The 14,571-nt window shown below is 42.7% G+C and overlaps 1 protein-coding gene across 2 annotated transcripts in view; it reads left to right on the top strand.

Moving 5' to 3' along the window:
- alg8 (ALG8 alpha-1,3-glucosyltransferase) overlaps positions 1 to 14,571 on the top strand; it is a 35,034-nt gene that overhangs the window by 7,305 nt on the left and 13,158 nt on the right. The window contains exons 4-7 of one of the 2 annotated variants that reach the window (XM_071337476.1): positions 3,297 to 3,406; positions 3,850 to 3,917; positions 10,309 to 10,435; positions 10,705 to 10,808. In XM_071337476.1, the coding sequence (XP_071193577.1) occupies positions 3,297 to 3,406; positions 3,850 to 3,917; positions 10,309 to 10,435; positions 10,705 to 10,808 (409 nt within the window). Of the gene's footprint in view, positions 1 to 3,296; positions 3,407 to 3,849; positions 3,918 to 10,308; positions 10,445 to 10,704; positions 10,809 to 14,571 lie in introns of both variants that reach the window. The other variant, XM_071337475.1, reaches the window with a different exon arrangement.

Here is a 14,571-nt window from a genome sequence, read left to right as displayed (position 1 = left end):
ATTGAACATTTACATTTGGTGGATACTCTTATCCAGAGGGACTTGCAGTAGTAAGTCCAGTGCTTTGTTAAATATTTATTTTATTTAACTAGGCAAGTCAGTTAAGAACAAATTCTTATTTACAATGACGGCCTACACCTGCCAAACCCTTTTACCCAAGGCCCTATGGTGTCCGAGGGTATCGAAAGTATGGTATCACCCATATGTGAGCATAAATCACTCTCTTCAGGCACAAGAGTGGCGGGTGTGTGAGGACATGACAAAATAACCACATTATCCAAGTCCTCAAGGTGGTGCTCCACCCCTCCAGATGACAATATATAGGTGGTTGACCGCATGCTCCGCCCAGCGGCGGGCATTCAAGGCGTCACCGTGGGTGTGTCCTATCGCCTGTTTTGAGAGAGAAGATTTCCTCTCTTTGGAAGTGGGCTATTCGGGTGGTTCCCATGTCGGAAGCACAGAGCGGTTGGTACAACCTGTATTTTCGAGTTCCAAACAGCAATGGAACGCTGTGTCCCATCCTGGACTTGCGTGGTTTGGACAAGCACCTCAAGGAGTGCAAGTTCAAAATGCTCACACTTCGGTGGCTAATACAGTCGGTGCGTCCCAGCAATTGGTTTACGTACAGTGCCTTCACAAAGTATTTACACCTTTGACTTATTCCACATTTTGTTGTGTTACAGCCTTAGATGTAGATGTTTTGTCACTGGCCTACACACAGTACCCCATGGCGTCAAAGTGGAATAGTGTTTTTATACATTTTTACAAATTTGCTGAACAAGTCACAAGTTGCATGGATTCACTCTGTGTGCAATTATAGTGTTTAACATGATTTTGTAAAGACTACCTCATCTCTGTACCCCCACACATACAATCTGTAAGGTCCCTTAGTCAAGCAGTGAATATCAAACACAGATTCAACCACAAAGACCAGGGTGTTTCTCCAATGCCTCATAAAGAAGGACACCTATTGGTAGGACACCTATATGGTGAAGTTATTAATTACACTTTGGATGGTGTATCAATACACTCAGTCACTACAACGATACATGCATCCATCTTAACTCATTTGCCGGAGAGGAAGGAAACAGCTCAGGGATTTCACCATGAGGCCAATGGTGACTTTAAAACAGTTACAGAGTTTAATGGCTGGAATAGGGGAGAACTGAGGATGGATCAACAACTGCAGTTACTCCACAATGCTAACCTAATTGACAGAGTGAAAAGAAGGAAGCCTGTACATAATACAAATGATCCATCAGACACTGTCTTCTATCCCGTTTGCAACAAGTCACTAAATTAATACTGCAAAAGTTTTAGTCCTGAATACAAAGTGTTATTTTTAGGGAAAATACAATACATTGAGTACCACTCTCCATATTTTCAAGCATAGTGGTGGCTGCATCATGTTATCTGTATGCTTGTAATCATTAGGGGCTGTGGAGTTTTTCAGGATAAAAAAGAAACGGAATGGAGTTAAGCACAGGAAAAATCCTAGAAGAAAATCTGGTTGTCTGCTTTCCACCAGACACTGGGAGATAAATTCACCTTTCAGCAGGACAATAATATAAAACACAAGGCCAAATCTACACAGGAGTTGCTTACCAAGAAGACAGTGAATGTTCCTGAGTGGCCGAGTTACAGTTTTGACTTAAATTTTTCTAATCTATGGCAAGACCTGAAAATGGTTGTCTAGCAATGATCAACAACCAATATGACAGAGCTTGAATATTTTTTTTTTTAAAGAGTAATGGGCAAATGTTGCTCAATCCAGGTGTGGAATGCTCTTAGAGACTTACCCAGAAAGACTCACAGCTGTAATCGCGGCTAAAGGTAATTCAAACATGTACTTACTCAGGGGGTTGAATGCTTACGTAATCAAGATATAGTAGTTTTTTTTCATAATTTCTTAACAATAAAAAAAAAAAAAAGAATTCCACTTTGACGTTAGAGTATTTTGTGTAGATCGTTGACAAAAAAAAACAATGAAACCATTTTAAATCCACTTTGTAACACAACAAAATGTTGGAAAAGTCAAAGGGTGTGAATACTTTCTGAAGGCACTGTAGATACACATCTGGACGCATCTCGCCATTGCCATCAGTTGCTCAAGGTATCCCAGTCGCGCCTGAGGGCGTTGACTCCTTGTTGTCGCAGGGGGTTCCCATGGGCCGGGTAGTGTCCCGCAGGGTGAGCACGACGTCGGTGGCGTACATCAACAGGCAGTCTCTCTCCTAACCCATTATCTGCTCTTAGGGCGCAGTGCGCATACACCCTCCGGATCTCTCAACGTGGGTGCGGATACACTTTCAGGGGGGTTGCGCATTATCAAGTCACAGCAGGTGTCATGTTGTTTTGGACTTGCAGTTCCTTGTGTGAGTTCTGACATTCCAGACTCCTTTGGTCTCTGTGCAAGCCTTTTTGGAACCAGTAAGGTCTATGGACTTGGGCCGCCGTGGTCGATGTTAGGCAGTGTTTTATCCTGGTTACCACAGTTCTCTGTGGGTTTGAGCCTTGTGCTGTCATGGTAGCGCGTGAGTACACAGTTCCCAGGCTACTGCAGGCTTCCTGTGGGTTTGAGCCTCGGGCTGCTGTGGTTCAACGACTCTGGTCGGTGCTATGCAGCGTGCATGTGCGCTTTACCAAGTCACGACAGGTGTTCTGTTGTTTTGGACTGACTGAAAGGTAACATTTATGAATATACCCACTGTTCCCTGAAGGAGGGAACGAGGTATAACATATTTTGGGCCGCACCGTCAGGTGGTTTGGGCTTGCTGAAGAGCAGTACTGAATTGAGGAAAGTAATGGGAGCGCTGGTGTTATAGCTAGGAAGGTGGGGCTTGCAAGGGCAGGCTCTGCATTTATTAGCCCATTGGGTGTGTTTTAGTTTTCTTCAGGTGAATGTGATTGGTCGTTGACTCCCCATACTATGTTATACCTTGTTCCCTCATTCAGGGAACAGTAGTTATGTTCATAACTGTACATTATTGGCAGAGAGGAGGGCACACTCTTTGTTATTGGTCTGATAATTTATAGCAAAAACCCCACCCATGCAAAACAAGCTGACTTTTCAGGTACTTTTCAAACAGCTCTTACACTAAAAGGGCATCATCATTTTCACGATTGCATAGTATTATTCCAACCTAATAGTGTGGAAATATATTTAACACACAGGAAAATCATGTTTTTGACTGCCTCTTTAAGGATTTTTTTGTGTTTTTTTGTGTTTTGTATATACTGTACAGTGTATGTTTCAGTCCCCCATTTATAACCACTGTTTTTCTCTCTTCCTCCAGATGCTGTAGAAGTGTGAGAGAAGAGAAGGGTTCCAAGGACCTCCTGGGGCATCCATTTTTCATCCTGGCAGCTCTGCTTTTGTGGAACTTTGGCCTCCTCATCGTTGACCGTATCCTTCAGTCACTACTCTGAGAGCTGGGTTGTGTTCTTCAGGCCTCAAAATGAAAGAAAACACACTGAAACATGGAAGGATTACCGAGACCTGTCCAATAGGAAACTCATATAAAACTCCTGTTTTAAAACGGTGTGCCCTTATGAACATGAAAAGAAGAGAAAGGCCTGCACACTGAATTTGCTCCGAATTACCACCTTAATTTACTTTTTGATCCACAAAGATCTTCATCGGGTCAAAAGGTAAGACCACCAACTGCCCTAATGAACATGACCCAACTGTGTTGACAAGATGGCAATTCAACTCTATAGAGCTGTAACTAAGCAGTCTAGAGAAATACGCTAGAAAAATAAGTGGTTAATAGGGATCACTTAATGCTGTTAGCTACCATAACAGGTATTAACCAGCTAGTCTCTCAAGTCCTTAGCGTTTCCATCCAGACATTCATTTCCAGTACAATGGATTCCTGTTTGGAATACTACTGCTATCAGTGGCAAGACATTTACAGGTACTGTACCTACCCAACCACCCTTCTCCACAACACCAATGATTCCTGCTTAACTCAACCATGCTGAATCATGAGCAAAGTTAAGGTCCTTTATTTAGATTAGTTTAAGAAACATGAATGGTTATGCCATCTTGTTCTTCATTTGAATGTAGTATTAATCAAATAATATTGTATTTGTGACATGCACCGAATACAAGAGGTGTAGACTTTATCGTGAAATGTTTACTTACGAGCCTTATCCCAACAATGCAGAGTTAAAAAGTCTGAAAAAAATTCACACAAAAAATAACAATAACGAGGCTATATAGGAGGACTGGTACCGTGTCAATGTGCAGGGGTACGAAGTAGTTGAGGTAATATGTACAGTGCCTTCAGAAAGTATTCACACCCCTTGACTTTTCCCACATTTTGTGTTATAGCCTGAATTAAAAATGGATTAAATTGAGATTTGTTGGTCACTGGCCTACACACAATATCCTATGTCAAAGTGGAATTGTGTTTTTCGAAATTTAAAAAAATGAAAGGCTGAAATGTCTTGAGTCAATAAGTATTCAACCCCTTTGTTATGGCAATGGAGTCAAAATTTGCTTAACCTTTCTAGGGTATGTGGGACGGTAGCATCCCACCTCGTCAACAGCCAGTGAAACTGCAGGGCGCCAAATTCAAAACAACAGAAATCCCATAATTTAAATTCCTCAAACATACAAGTATTTTACACCATTTTAAAGATACACTTGTTGTGAATCCAGCCAAAGTGTCCGATTTCAAAAAGGTTTTACGACGAAAGCACACCAAACGATTATATTAGGTATAAGCCAAGTCACAGAAAAAGACAGCCATTTTTCCAGCCAAAGAGAGGAGTAACAAAAAGCAGAAATAGAGATAAAATTAATCACTAACTTTTGATGATCTTCATCAGATGACACTCATAGGACTTCATGTTACACAATACATGTATGTTTTGTTCGGTAAAGTTCATATTTATATCCAAAAATCTGAGTTTAGGCGGGACGCTACTGTCTCGCTTGGCAAAAAGCCAGAGAAAATGCATAGCGCCAAATTCAAATTAATTACTATGACAATTACTATAAAAATCAAACTTTCATTAAATCACACATGAAAGATACCAAATTAAAGCTACACTGGTTGTGAATCCAGCCAACATGTCAGAATTCAAATAGGCTTTTCGGCGAAAGCAAACGATGCTATTATCTGAGGATAGCACAATAGTAAACAAAGACAGAGAAGCATATTTCAACCCTGCAGGCGCGACACAAAACTCAGAAATAAAAATATAATTCATGCCTTACCTTTGACGAGCTTCTGTTGTTGGCACTCCAATATGTCCCATAAACATCACAAATGGTCCTTTTGTTCGATTAACTCCGTCGATATACAGTATATCCAAAATGTCTATTTATTTGGCGCGTTTGATCCAGAAAAACACCGGTTCCAACTTGCTCAAACGTGTTCTACAAAATATCTCAAAGGTTACCTGTAAACTTTGCCAAAAAATTTCTAACTACTTTTGTAATAAAACTTTAGGTATTTTTTAATGTTAATAATCAATAAAATTGAAGACGGGATAATCTGTGTAGATAGCTTTCTGGTCACGCGCTTCTATCTAACAGGACACTTCATGTGACTCTCGTTCAAGATGGCCGTTCTTCTTCATTACACAAAGGAATAACCTCAACCAATTTCTCAAGACTGTTGACATCCAGTGGAAGCGGATTAGAGATCTGGTTTCCCAATGAAAACTCATTGAAAAGAGAGCGACCTCAAAAAAAAAAAATATCTGAATGGTTTGTCCTCGGGGTTTTGCGTGCTAAATAAGTTCTGTTATACTCACAGACATGATTCAAACAGTTTTAGAAACGTCAGAGTGTTTTCTATCCAAATCTACTAATAATATGCATATCTTATCTTCTGGGGATGAGTAGCTGGCAGTTTAATTTGGGCATGCTTTTCATCCAAAATTCAGAATTTTCGAATTCCTACCCTAGAGAAGTTAACAAGTCTGTGTGCATTAATAGTGTTTAACATGATTTTTTTAATGACTACCTCATGTACCCCACACATACAATTATCTGTAAGGCCCCTCAATCGAACAGTGAATTTCAAACACAGATTCAACCACAAAGACCAGGGAGGTTTTCCAATGCCTCGCAAAGAAGTGCATCTATTGGTAGATGGGTAAAAACAAAAACAAAAAAAATGAATTTCCCTTTGAGCGTGGTGATGTTATTAATTACACTTTGGCTGGTGTATCAGTACACCCATTCACTCCAAAGATACATGTGTCCTTCCTAACTCAGTTGCCGGAGAGGAAGGAAACCGCTCAGAGATTTCACCATCTTTTAAAAAAAGTTAGAGTTTAATGTCTGTGATAGGAGAAAACTAAGGATGGATCAACAACATTGTAGTTACTCCACACTACTAACTTAATTGACAGAGTGAAAAGAAGGAAGCCTGTACAGAAAAAAAATATTCCACCGGACACTGTCCTGCTGAATTCACCTTTCAGCAGGACAATAACCTAAAACACAAAGTGAAATCTACACTGGAGTTGCTTACCAAGAAGAAAATATAAGTGGTGCAGTGGTGTAAGGCACTACATCGCTGTGCTAGCTGTGTCACTAGAGATCCTGGTTGGAGTCCAAGCTCTTTCGCAGCTGGCTGCGACCGGGAGACCCATGGGGCGGCGCACAATTGGCCCAGCATCTTCCGGGTTAGGGGAGGGTTTGGCCGGCAGGGATGTTCTTGTCCCATCGCGCTCTAGCGACTCCTGTGGCAGGCCGGGTGCAATGCACGCTGACGCAGTCGCCAGGTGTACGGTTTTTCCTCCGACACATTGGTGCGTCTTGGCTGGGCTGTGCACCTTGGCTGTGCACCTTGGCTGGGTTGTGTTTCGGAGGACGCGTGGCTTTCGACCTTCGCCTCTCCCGAGTCTGTACGGGATTTGCCACGATGGGAAAGGACTGTAACTACCAATTGGATACCACGAAATTGGGGAGAGAAGACAAGAAAATATTAATGTTCCTGAGTAGCCGAGTTACAGTTTTGACTTGTTCTTTAAAAATTTTATTTTATTTAACTAGGCAAGTCAATTAAGAACAAATTCTTATTTACAATGACGGCCTACCAAAAGGCAAAAGGCCTCCTGCTGGGATTAAAAATAAAAATATAGGACAAAACACACATCACGACAAGAGAGACACCACAACACTACATAAAGAGAGACCTAAGACAACAACATAGCAAGACAGCAACACATGAAAAAACAGTATGGTAGCAACACATGACAACAACATGGTAGCAGCACATGGCAGCGGCACAAAACATGGTGCAAATTATTGGGCACAGACAACAGCACAAAGGGCAAGAAGGTAGTGACAACAATACATCACACGAAGCAGCCACAACTGTCAGTAAGAGTGTCCATGATTGAGTCTTTGAATGAAGAGATGGAGTTAAGACGATCCAGTTTGAGTGTTTTTTGCAGCTCGTTCCAGTCGCTAGCCGCAGGGAACTGAAAAGAGGAGCGGCCCAGGAATGTGTGTGCTTTGGGGACATTTAACAGAATGTGACTGGCAGAACGGGAGTTGTATGTGGAGGATGAGGGTTGCAGTAAGTATCTCAGATGGCGGGGATGTGAGGCCTAAGAGGGTTTATAAATAAGCATCAACCAGTGGGTCTTGCGACAGGTATGACCATTTTACAGAGTATAGAGTGCATTGATGTGTCCTATAAAGAGCATTGGTAGCAAATCTGATGGCCGAATGGTAAATAACATCTAGCCGCTCGAGCACCGTTACCTGCCGATCTATAAATTACGGCTCCGTAGTCTAGCATGGGTAAGATGGTCATCCTAAATCTGCTAGAAAATCTATCGCACAATCTGGAAATGGTCTTGCCAGAGCTTGAAGAATTTAAAGAACAATGGGCAAAAGAAAGACTCACAGCTGTAATACCTGCCAAAGGTGATTCTAACATGTATTGACTCAGGGGTTGAACTTATCTAATCAAGATATATTAGTGTTTAATTTTTCATTACGTTTTTTTTTTTTTATTATATATTTTTTTACAAATGTTAGAATTCTTCTTCCACTTTGATATTAGAGAGTATTTTGTGTAGATCATTGACAAAAAAAGGACAATTAAATCCATTTGAATCCCACTTTGTAAACAACAAAATGTGGGAAAAGTCAAAGGGTGTGAATACTTTTTGAAGGCACTGTAGGCAGGGGTAAAAGTGACTAGGCAATCAGGATAGCTCAACAGAGTAGCGTGTGTGTGTGTGTGTGTGTGTGTGTGTGTGTGTGTGTGTGTGTGTGTGTGTGTGTGTGTGTGTGTGTGTGTGTGTGTGTGTGTGTGTGTGTGTGTGTGTGTGTGTGTGTGTGTGTGTGTGTGTGTGTGTGTGTGTGTGTGTGTGTGTGTGTGTGTGTGTGTGTGTTAGATGGCAGTGAAGTATGTGTGGGTAGAGTCCAGTGAGTGTGCATAGAGCCAGTCCAAGAGAGTCTGTGCAACAAAAAAAGGTCAATATAAATACTCCGGGTGGCCATTTGATGAACTGTTCGGCAGTCTTATGGCTTGGGGGTAGAAGCTGTTCAGGAGCCTTTTGGTCCCAGACTTGGCGCTCTGGTACTGCTTGCCGTGCGGTAGCAGAGAGAGCGGTCTTGGGTGGCTGGAGTCTGACAATTTTTGGGGCCTTCCTCTGTCACCGCCTAGTATAAATGGCAGGGAGCTCGGCCCTAGTGATGTACAGGGCCGTACGCACTACCCTCTGTAGTGCCTTACGGTCAGATGCCAAGCAGTTGCCAAACCAAGTGGTGATGCAACCAGTCAAGATGCTCAAAATGGTGCAGCTGTAGAACCTTTTGATCATCTGAGGGCCCAGGATAAATCTTTTCAGCCTCCTGAGGGGGAAGAGGTGTTGTCATGCCCTCTTCACGACTGTGTTGGTGTGTTTGGACCATAATAGGTCCTTAGTGATGTATACACCGAGGAACTTAAAGCTCTCGAACCGCTCCACTACAGCCTCGTTGATGTGAATGGGGGCGTCCTCTGCCCGTCGTTTCCTGTAGTTCAAATCAAATTTTATTAGTCACATGCGCCGAATACAACAGGTGTAGACCTTACAGTGAAATGCTCCTGACAGTGCAGTTTCAAAAAACATGGATAAGAATAAGAGATAAAAGTAACAAGTAATTAAAGAAGAGCAGTAAAAAATAGCAATATATACAGGGGGGTGCCGGTGCAGAGTCAATGTGCGGGGGCACCGGTTAGTTGAGGATGATCAGCTCCTTTGTCTTGCTTACATTGAGGGAGAGGTTGTTGTCCTGACACCACACTGCGAGGTCTCTGACCTGCTACCTATAGGCTGTCTCGTTGTCGGTGATCAGGCCTACCACCGTCGTGTCGTCGGCAAACTTAATGATGGTGTTGCAGTCGTGGGTGAACAGGGAGTACAGGAGGGGACTTAGAACGCACCCCTAAAGGGGCCCCCGTGTTGAGGGTCAGCGTGGCAGATGTGTTGTTGCCTACCCTCACACCTGGGGGTACCTGTCCGGAAGACAGGATCCATTTGTAGAGGGAGTTGTTCAGTCCCAGGGTCCTTAGCTTAGTGATGAGCTTGGAGTGCACTATGGTGTTGAACGCTGAGCTGTAGTCAATGAACAACATTCTCACGTAGGTGTTCATTTTATACAGGTGGGAAAGGGCTATGTGGAGTGCAAAAGAGATTCCGTCATCTGTGGATTTGTTGAGGGGGTATGTGAATTGGAGTGGGTCCAGGGTGTCTGGGATGATGGTGTTGATGTGAGCCATGGCTTTCAATGCATTTCATGGCTACAGATAGTCATTTAGAGAGGTTGCCTTGGCGTTCTTGGGCAGAGGGACTATGGTGGTCTGCTTGAAAAATCTAGGTATTACAGACTGGGTCAGGGAAAGGTTGAAAATGTCAGTGAAGACACTTGCCACCTGGTCAGTGCATGCTCTGAGTACGCGTCTTGGTAATCCGTCTGGCCCTGCGGCCTTGCGAATGTTGACCTGTTTAAAGGTCTTATTCACATCAGCTACGTAGAGAGTGATCACATGCATGGTTCAGTGTTGCTTGCCTCCAAACGAGCATTTAGCTCGTCTGGTAGGCTCGTGTCACTGGGCAGCTTGCGGCTGGGTTTCCCTTTGTAATCCGTGATAGTTTGCAAAAAATGCCACGTCCGACGAATATCCTAGCCGGTGTGGTAGGATTCGATCTTAGTCCTGTGTTGAAGCTTTGCTTGTTTGATGGTTTGTAGGAGGGGGTAGCGGGATTTTTTTAATAAGCGGATTACTTTCTTTTCATACAGACATTTGAAGCTATTTTATGACATTATTTCTGGTTGAGCAGGGCAGACACCTGGAGGGGGCGTTGCTCTTCGCTGTTCTCCTGAACCTGAAACACATCTACCTGTACATTTCTCCTGCCTACGGGATCTTCCTGCTGCGGAGCTACTGCTTCACCGAGGACAACACAGGTAACAGAGGTAACACCAGAGCTAGCAGGTTACACAGGGTAACTCAGAGTTAGCTGTTGGGTGATAAACAGAAAAGGAACATTTTCAGGAGAAACACCAGAGACGTTACCTGGGTAACAGTAAGCGTGAATACTGGTTGATGACATCTCAAATGAATTTGATTCTGAATAATGAGATAATATGATTGTAATAAACTCACTGATCAAAGATTTTGTATCCAACCATACAGTTTATTCACTCTGTTCCTCTCTGTTGTGTGTTTTCTTCAGATGGCTCTGTGAGATGGAGCAGTTTCAGTCCTGTTCGTCTGGTAGCTCTGGGATCTATCGTGATCTCTGTCTGCGCTCTGTCCTTTGGTCCGTTCATTGCTATGGTACAGTAGGTACTCTGTCAGTACAACAGCAGAATTCTAGCAGAGCATGCTGATGTAGATCCCATTTATGTTTATTTTTACCTCTGTCAGGGTCGCATTAACGCAGGATTTTGCATTTTTCACGCAGAAAAGGAAAGATAAAACACTTGCTGTATTTTGTAAATGCACATCTAAAATGTGACTCGTTTCAGGAAACTAGGCATATGTCGCGTGACATTAGTTCACAGGAGAGGCATTTCATTAAAATGCATTTTTGGGCAGAAATGCCTTCTGGAACATGTGAACTTACATGTGCCTTAATAACAAACGTGTATGCCACCTGTAAATACGAATACAATTGTTAATTTTACGAGCATAGTTGGTTTACCCACGGAAAAAGACAGGAACCTTCCCGCTAGCCATGATTGGCTGAGATAATGGATGGGCTGGACATGCCAAGAGATGAGTTCGGATTGGTCTGCCATGTAGCTTCTGTCTATTGCATGAGCTGCTCAGTATGTGTAGATAGAAAGGATTAACTCAGCTTTTTTGAAAGATATCATGAAAAACTGCAAAAGTGTTGCTAAGGCACTTCACTTTCTGGAGGACCGAGTTTTGAAATCAGTGGAATGCCTGGTGGAAGCAGAGTATGATAGTTAAGATGGAGAAAATTCAGGTGTCTCATTGCAAATGCAGAGGGAGTCGAAAAGAGAACACACAGAAGGCTTTTGTATAAAACACCTGTCTCCGAATAACATCCTCAAACTAAGGGCAACCATGGCATCCATGACAGTGAGGGAGAAGCGTTCATTTATGTATACAGGTAAGAGTCTAGCTTGCTATATTTTCAGATATTATACGTTTCTAATTTGATCAGAAAGTTGTTTTAATTGCAAGTTAAAGCATACTATTAGCTAGCTAGCTAACGTTAGCTGACTGGCTCGCTAGCTAACGTTACGTGTATGGTCTATGTAGAAATGTTATTTGCATCTCAGATCCATTTGCCTTGCTAGTTAAAACCTAATGTTAGCTAGCTAGCTAACATTGAACCTAGTTGGTTTGATATAGTGTGTGTTTACCAGAGACGGTAATGTGAAGAACAACATGACCTGCACTGACGTCAAATTAGGATATAAAGTTAGGGGCCTCACAAGTGGTGCAACGGTCTAAGACACTGCATCGCAGTGCTAGAGGCGTCACTATAGATCCAGGTTCGTTCCCGGGCTGTGTCACAACCGGCCGTGATCGGGAGTCCCATAAGGCGGCACACAATTGGCACAGCGTCGTCCGGGTTAGGGGCTGGTTTGGCCGGGGGGACTTTACTTGGCTCATCGCGCTCTAGCCACTCCTTGTGGCGGGCCAAGCGCCTACAGGCTGACCTCGGTTGTCAGTTGAACAGTGTTTCGTCCGACACATTGGTGCGGCTGGCTTCCGGGTTAAGTGGGCGGGTGTTAAGAAGCGTGGTTTGGCGGAAAATGTTTTCTCCTCCTGTGCCCGTTGGGGAGACAATCAAAATTGGGGAGAAAAAATAATAATAAAGCATATAAAGTTAGTTAGGTCAATGAGACAGTGTCCAAGTTCTAAAATTCTCCAGTGGAATGCCCAGGTTTATTTAGTCACTCACAACCGTAAGCTATTTTCTGTAATTAGCTTGCCATTTAACTTGTAAATAATTATCTTGTTGTGAGTTTATTTTCATGTAATAATGAATACAAATGAGCTAAAGTTAAGACATTGTCAGCTATATGATATGTTCATTATTTGAACTGGCTAGCCAGCTTACTTTATTTAGCCTTTTATTTAACTAGGCAAGTCAGTTAAGAACAAATTGTTATTCTACAATGACGGCCTACCCCAGCCAATCCCTCCCCTAACCCGGACAATGCTGGGCCAATTGTGCACCGCCCTATGGGACTCCCAATCTCAGCCGGTTGTGATACAGCCCGGGATAGAACCACCTCTAGCACTGAGATGCAGTGCCTTAGACCGCTGCGCCACTCGGGAGCCTTAAAATTAACACTAGCTAGCTAGCTAACAAGCTAGAAACAATTTTTTAAATTTTATTTTATGAAGTTGCTTTTAGTTGCCTGGTGTGCTAGATTGACATGTACTAAATTCATTTTTAAACAGGTGGGTTTATTGGTGTTAAAATACAGCAGTTATGCCAGTTATGGACCACCAGGCTGCTGATGTCATGTCATATCTTTTCATAACGACAACGACAAGTTTGATGTCGGATGACAATAGAACGTTCATGATGTCACTGCGACAACTGTATACAGACATGTCGATAGACGTACCAAAACATTCAAGGGCCATTTTCTCAAAAGTGGGGTTACAAGTTTATCAATGTTCAAATAATTACTTTCCCTTTGTTTCTTAACTGTAGTGTATGATATACAATTTTCTAGCTCTGAGTCTCTACTTTTATTGGCAGTAGAATGGCCTTACTGAAGAGCTAAGTGACTTCCAACGTGGCATTGTCATAGGATGCGACCTTTCCAACAAGTCAGTTCATCAAATGTATGCCCTGCTAGAGCTGCCCCGGTCAACTGTAAGTTTTGTTATTGTGAAGTGGAAAGTAGAAGCAACAGCGGCTCAGCCGCGAAGTGGTAGGCCACACAAGCTCACAGAACGGGACCGCTGAAGTGTGTAGCGTGTAACAATCGTCTGTCCTCGGTTACAACACTCACTACAGTTCCAAACTTCCTCTGGAAGCAACGTCAGCACAATAACTGTTCATCTGGAGATTCATAAAATTGGTTTCCATGGCCGAGCAGCCGCACGCACACAAGCCTTTAATAACCACATGTGCAATGACGAGCGTTGGTTGGACTGGTGTAAAGCTCACGCCGTTGGACTCTGGAGCAGTGGAAACGCATTCTTTGAAGTGTTGAATCACGCTTCACCATCTGGCAGTTCAACAGACGAATCTGGGTTTGGCTGATGCCAGGAGAACACTACCTACCCGAATGCATAGTGCCAACTGTAAAGTTTTTGGTGGAGGAGGAATAATGGTCTTGGGCTGTTTTTCATAGTTCGGGATAGGCCCCTTAGTTCCGGTGAAGGGAAACCTTAGCCCTTTTTTTGAGATGTTCGACGAGCAGGTATCCTTATACTTTTGGTCATGTAGTGTGTGGCTGCTAGCCAAATAGCATTGCACTTTTATTGTCATTTGGTGAAATCATACTAAAATATGTTGTGTGTAGATAAATCATAGTTTCACGCCCTTTCTCACTCTATTGAAGAAGAAAAAAACACTGACTTTCAATATAAAACGCACTTGAAATAGTTTTAAACAGATTTCTTTTGGTCTGTTTTTTGAAAATGTCGTTTTCTGGAAGCTAATTCGACCCCTTATATTTTTGCTGCAGCTCTCTGCCCCCCTGATTGCTGTATCATTAACCCATATTTTGCCGATTTATATCTGGTAATATCCCCAAGGTTTGGAAGGCGGCCTATGTAAGCCCCCTTCACAAAGATGGTGACCCTTGTGACCTAAATAATTATTGCCCTATTTCTAAACTTTCTTGCCTAGCTAAAATATTAGAATCCTTAATTAATTCTCAGCCAAGATATTTCTTGTCTTTGAAATGTATTCTAAATGTACATCAGTCGGGTTATAGACCAGATCTCTGCTGCATCCCTAGTTATAAATGATGTGGTTAACTGTATGGATAAAATTCAACATTGTGCTGCTCTCTTCATTGACCTGTCAAATGCTTTTGATACTGTTGATCACTCACTGCTAATTCAGAGGCTTTGGTTTAAAAATGACTTGACA

The sequence above is a fragment of the Salvelinus alpinus genome, chromosome 13 (assembly GCF_045679555.1).
Source record: "Salvelinus alpinus chromosome 13, SLU_Salpinus.1, whole genome shotgun sequence".
Taxonomy (NCBI): domain Eukaryota; kingdom Metazoa; phylum Chordata; class Actinopteri; order Salmoniformes; family Salmonidae; genus Salvelinus; species Salvelinus alpinus.
Note: the sequence above shows the minus strand (reverse complement) of the source record. Positions and strands in the feature narration are given on the sequence as shown.